Raw genomic sequence first — 6000 nt, forward strand, 5'->3', positions numbered from 1 at the left:
CCAGTTTGGAGCTATTTACAGATAGGTCTGTCATGAACATTTGCTTAGAAGTCTTTATATGATCCCGTGCTTTCATTTTGCTTGGTAAATAAATACCTAGGAATGGAATACCTGGATAATATGGTCCATGTATGTTTAACTTTTTTAGAAAGTACCAACAATTTTCCAAAGTGGTTGTACCATTTTATAGGCCCATCAGCAATGTATAAGAATTCCAATTCTGGGGCCAGCCTGGTGGCTCAGGTGGTTGGAGCGTGGTGCTCCTAATGCTGAGGTTACCGGTTCGAGTCCCACATGGGCCAGTGAGCTGTGCCCTCTACAGCTAAGATTGTGAACAATGGCTCTCCCTGGTTGAGCAGCTGGAGGTTGGTGTAAACTGCCATGAGCTGCCCGAGTGCTGCTGCGGTCTGCCGTGTGCTCCCATCAGTGCCTGGCGACCAGCCTCAGCCAGGGGGGAACGCAAGACTTATAATACCAGCATGGGCCAGGGAGCTGTGGCCTACACAACTAGACTGAAACCACGGCTTGAACTGGAGTGGGGTGGGAGAGGCAGAAGAAGGAGGAAAAAAAAAAAGAATTCCAGTTCCTTCACATCATCTCCAACACTCGCTATTTTCTGTATTTTTTATTATACCCATTCTAGTGGAGTTGATATAACCTAATCTCATTGTGGTTTTAATTTGTATGTTATTAGAAGCATCTTTTCATGTGCTTATGTGCCATATATATATATCTTTGAAGTGGCAGTTGAAATAATTAATTGGGTTGTGTGTTATTATTGCGTTTAAGAGTTGTCGAAGCATTCTGGATCCATGTCCTTTATTAGATAAATGATTTGCCAGTATTTTCTTCCAGCCTGGGCTTGTTTTTCCTTTTTTTAATAGTGTCCTTCAGAGAGCAGAAGTTTTTAATTTTGATGAAGTCCAGTTTATCCGATTGTTCTCTTATGGATCGTACTGGTAGTATTGTATCTAAGAAATATTTGCCTAAACCAAGGTTTCAAAGGATTTCTCTTATGTTTTCTTCTAGAAGTGTTAGGATTTTAAGTTAGGTTTTATATATAGGTCCACAATCCATTTTGAGTTCATTTTTGTATATGGAACATGGTGGGATGAACCAACACCATTTGTCGAAAAGATTATCCTTCCCTCCACTAAATTAATTGCCTTTGAACGTTTGTGGAAAATCACCTGTCTGTATAAATGTAAGTAAGCCCCTTAAAATGTGCAAGGCCTGGCTCTAGGGAAAACTACTGATGAAAGCAACGAAAGTAGTGAGAACTCGAGGTTCCCAAAGGTCAGGGCGATTGCTGTCCATAGAGCTTGGAGTCAAGCATTGAGGTCCTTAAAGGGTATCTTTTGTTTGTTGGTTTGTTTTGTTTTGTTTTTGTTGTTGTTTTGTGTTTTTTTTGAATTAGTTTATTGGGGTGACAGTTGTTAGTAAATTACATAGATTTCAGGTGTACAATTCTGTATTACTTCATCTATATATCACATTGTATTTTTCTCACCCAGAGTCAGTTCTCTTTCCGTCACCATATATTTGATCCCCTTTACCCTCATCTACCATTCCCTTCCCCCCCTTACTCTCTGGTAACCCCTAAACTAGTGTCTATGTCTTTGAGTTTTTGTTTCTTCATTTGTTTGTCTCGTTCTTTTATTGTTTTCAGTTTCATGTACCACAAATCAGTAAAATCATTTGGTTCTCTTACTTTTTCTGTCTGACTTATTTCGCTTAGCATTATAATCTCAAGATCCATCCATGTTGTCACAAATGCTCCTATATCATCTTTCCTTAACGCTGAATAGTATTCCATTGTGCATATATACCACAACTTCTTTATCCATTCATCTATCGAAGGACACTTTGCTTGTTTCCATGTCTTGGCCACCATAAACAAAGCTGCAATGAACATTGGAGCACACGTGTCTTTATGGATATTTTCAGATTTTTTGGGTAGATACCCAGGAGAGGGATTGCTGGGTCTAAAGGGTATCTTGAGCTTCCCTGGGAGTCCAGCAATAATGGACTTGCAGAGTATACCTTCCTTCGGCGAATTGAGGAACCCGTCCCTGAAATTATTTTCGGTGGCACTAAGTTCTTTCACAGACCTCTGTTGAGTTAGTATCCTACCTAGATGCGTAGGAGATTCATTACATACAGTAGGTGCCTCAAGACAGTGTAGCTTAATTCTTTCCTGGAATTCTGGTTGAGAAGGGCTGCTGGACCGACAAGGAGACCAAGATTTAGAAACCTGGGAGGCTCATCACTTCTCGGAATTTCACAATTGCACAGGCTCTGGAAAGTTTGGGCTAGTCCTTTCCCAATCCGAGATAAGACGTGATTCTACGCAGGATAGAGTTGGCAGCACACTGCCACTGTCGAGACCCTGTCCTGTGCCCACCACTGTGCATCTCAGTTGTCCTGATGGAGACATCTATCCTAAAACCTGCAGACCAGAGGACACGCTGCTGCCTTCTGGAACTGCTGTAGGCAGGAGTCCGAGAGCAGTTGAGGCCTGGGTCAGTGGGGTGAACTGCCAATGGCAGGGCTGCCACAGGAGCTCCTCGTGTTCATGTGGTCTCTCTCCCATCCCTAGCAGAGCTCTCGCCCAATCTTGCCAGCATCTGTGCTTGGACTCCTGTTGGGCCCTCTGGGCAGGAAATCCAGCGCTGGTGTCTTGCTGGAATTTAAAGTCTTCGGGTCTAGCCTTAGCCTTTCCGGAAGTAGAGCCAGCAGGTTTGGCACTGGGATGTGGGTTTGTATTCATGGTGCGTTCCTGGATGGGCAGAGTGACTCTGGGGCATAGGAAGCAGTTCCCCACATGCTCTCGCTTTGACCTTGGTCCCTCTGTGTGTGTGACACAGATCCGTGTTGAGTGTTGTAAATCAGAACAGTCCCCTAACAGACTTTTTGTTTTCCAGGCGCTCCTCGCAGGCATGAGGAACCGGGAGAACAGCTCGCCCTGCCAGGGCAACGGGGAGCAGGCCAGCAGGGGCAAGAACTTGGTCAGTGTGTGGCCCGGCGAGGAGGAGCCCTGCAATGACGTGGCCACCCCGTCCTACAAGAAGCCTCTGTATGGCATCTCGCACAAGATCATGGAGAAGAAGAACCCTCCTGCAGGGGATTTGCTCAGCACCTACGAGCTCTTGGAGAAGGCGAACCCCAGCAACAGCCCCTCACCGCTTCGGCTCCTGAACGAGCCACAGAAGCGGGAGAGTGGCAGTACGACCACAGCCACCGACGGCGACCCTAACATCTACTTTCTGATCCAGAAGATGTTCTACATGCTCAACACACTCTCCTCAAACATGTCCCAGCTGCACAGCAAGGTGGACCTGCTCTCCCTGGAAGTGAGCCGTATCAAGAAGCAAGTGAGCCCCACCGAGATGGTGGCCAAGTTCCAGCCGCCCCCAGAGTACCAGCTCACAGCCGCCGAGCTCAAGCAGATTGTAGACCAGAGCCTGTCGGGTGGGGACCTGGCCTGCCGCCTGCTGGTGCAGCTCTTCCCCGAGCTCTTCAGCGACGTGGACTTTTCCCGTGGCTGCAGTGCCTGCGGCTTTGCGGCCAAGCGGAAGCTGGAGTCGCTGCACCTGCAGCTCATCCGCAACTACGTGGAGGTCTACTACCCCTCGGTGAAGGACACAGCTGTGTGGCAGGCGGAGTGCCTGCCGCAGCTGAATGACTTTTTCAGCCGATTCTGGGCTCAGCGGGAAATGGAGGACAGCCAGCCAGGGGGCCAGGTGGCCAGCTTCTTTGAGACGGAGCAGGTAGACCCTGGCCACTTCTTGGACAACAAAGACCAGGAGGAGGCCCTGTCCCTCGACCGGAGCAGCACCATCGCCTCGGACCACGTGGTCGACACACAGGACCTCACCGAGTTCCTGGACGAAGCCTCCTCACCCGGCGAGTTTGCCGTCTTCCTTCTGCACCGGCTCTTCCCGGAGCTCTTTGACCACCGGAAGCTGGGTGAGCAGTACAGCTGCTACGGGGATGGTGGCAAGCAGGAGCTGGACCCGCAGCGGCTGCAGATCATCCGCAACTACACAGAGATCTACTTCCCCGACATGCAGGAGGAGGAGGCCTGGCTGCAGCAGTGCGCCCAGCGCATCAATGATGAGCTCGAGGGCCTTGGGCCGGATGGGGGCAGCGAAGGTGAGCCCCCGCGGGATGACTGCTATGACTCCTCCAGCCTGCCCGACGACATCTCCGTGGTCAAGGTGGAGGACAGCTTCGAGGGTGAGCGGCCGGGCCGGCGGTCCAAGAAGATCTGGCTGGTGCCCATCGACTTTGACAAGCTGGAGATCCCGCAGCCTGACTTCGAGGTACCGGGCGCTGACTGCCTGCTCAGCAAGGAGCAGCTTCGCAGCATCTACGAGAGCAGCCTGTCTATAGGCAACTTCGCCTCGCGCCTGCTGGTGCACCTCTTCCCCGAGCTCTTCACCCATGAGAACCTGCGGAAGCAGTACAACTGCAGTGGCTCCCTGGGCAAGAAGCAGCTGGACCCATCCCGCATCAAGCTCATTCGCCACTACGTGCAGCTGCTCTACCCCCGAGCCAAGAATGACCGTGTCTGGACGCTGGAGTTTGTGGGCAAATTGGACGAGCGCTGTCGGCGCCGGGACACGGAACAGAGGCGCTCCTACCAGCAGCAGCGCAAGGTCCACGTGCCAGGCCCCGAGTGCAGAGACCTGGCAAACTATGCAATCAACCCCGAGCGGTTCCGAGAGGAATTTGAGGGGCCCCCGCTACCCCCCGAAAGAAGCAGCAAGGACTTCTGCAAGATCCCTCTGGATGAGCTGGTGGTTCCCTCGCCCGATTTCCCGGTGCCTTCGCCGTACCTGCTATCAGACAAGGAGGTGCGCGAGATCGTGCAGCAGAGCCTCTCGGTGGGCAACTTCGCCGCCCGCCTCCTCGTCAGGCTCTTTCCCGAACTCTTCACGGCGGAAAATCTCCGGCTGCAGTACAACCACTCCGGGGCCTGCAACAAGAAGCAGCTGGACCCCACGCGGCTCAGGCTCATCCGCCACTATGTGGAGGCAGTCTATCCCGTAGAGAAGATGGAGGAGGTGTGGCACTATGAATGTATCCCCAGCATCGATGAACGGTGCCGCCGTCCCAACAGGAAAAAATGTGACATCCTGAAGAAAGCCAAGAAAGTGGAGAAGTGATGGGCAGCCTGGGGCCTGAGCCTTTCGGAGCGTGTGTACGGTACCCACAGACATGCACCTTAGTGGGGAGTGGCTTACTACTTTTGCACACATACACACCCACCCAACCACAAGGAAGAACTCGCCTTTGGTCTCTTCTGACTTTTGTCCTGAGTTCCCAGTGGTGCAGATGGTTTGGGGAGGGCTGAGATGTGAGGGCAGAGAAGCCTCAGGAGAGGGGGTTCTCCTGGTCTGTGTTCCTCTCCTTCCCCTCAATTTGAAATGCAAATGCAGTAGCTCTCTTGTTCCTCTTCCCACATTTTACATCTAACATTTTTATCAATTTTTTCTAATTAAAAAGAAACCCTTTTTAAGAAAGATCATTGGGCTCTTTGGGGGCCATTTTGCTTAGAAAAAATTCTTTTACGTATTTGAGGTGAAGTACTGTAAAATGACTTCAGTTGCTGGGATTCCTTTTTAAGATGGTTTCAGATTTATGAAATGTTTAGAAGTGCCATGTTCATGCATGATAGCTAATAATAGCTTCAGGTAGCATAGACTGATTTTACTGACCTTGTCTTTTACATCTGATTTTGAAAGAGTCAAGATGTCCCTTGGATGGCAGTGGAGGGGATGGAATAGTGTGACGTTGAGATCATGGTCACATTCTCCCTTCTACTGTAGCGCCGAGGGAAGGGGCTTACTCACAGCCCGGCCTGTGCGTCGTTGCTCTCGGCAGAATGTTGTGCTCTCTCTCTGTAGACAAGAACACTGGATGATGATGGTGATATGATGATGATGATGATGATGATATGAATGTAGATAGACGTGGAAACACGTTTGCAATGTC

General features: G+C 50.3%; 1 protein-coding gene across 1 annotated transcript in view; it reads left to right on the plus strand.

Annotated features, from left to right (window-relative positions):
- Positions 1-6000, plus strand: part of BEND3 (BEN domain containing 3) — a 28307-nt gene extending 22307 nt beyond the window's left edge. Inside the window, exon 4 of the mRNA XM_081044838.1 lies at positions 2925-6000. Coding sequence (XP_080900964.1) covers positions 2925-5171 — 2247 coding nt within the window. The 3' untranslated portion in view covers positions 5172-6000. The remainder of the gene's footprint in view (positions 1-2924) is intronic.

The sequence above is a fragment of the Rhinolophus hipposideros genome, assembly GCF_964194185.1.
Source record: "Rhinolophus hipposideros genome assembly, chromosome: 3".
Taxonomy (NCBI): Eukaryota; Metazoa; Chordata; class Mammalia; order Chiroptera; family Rhinolophidae; genus Rhinolophus; species Rhinolophus hipposideros.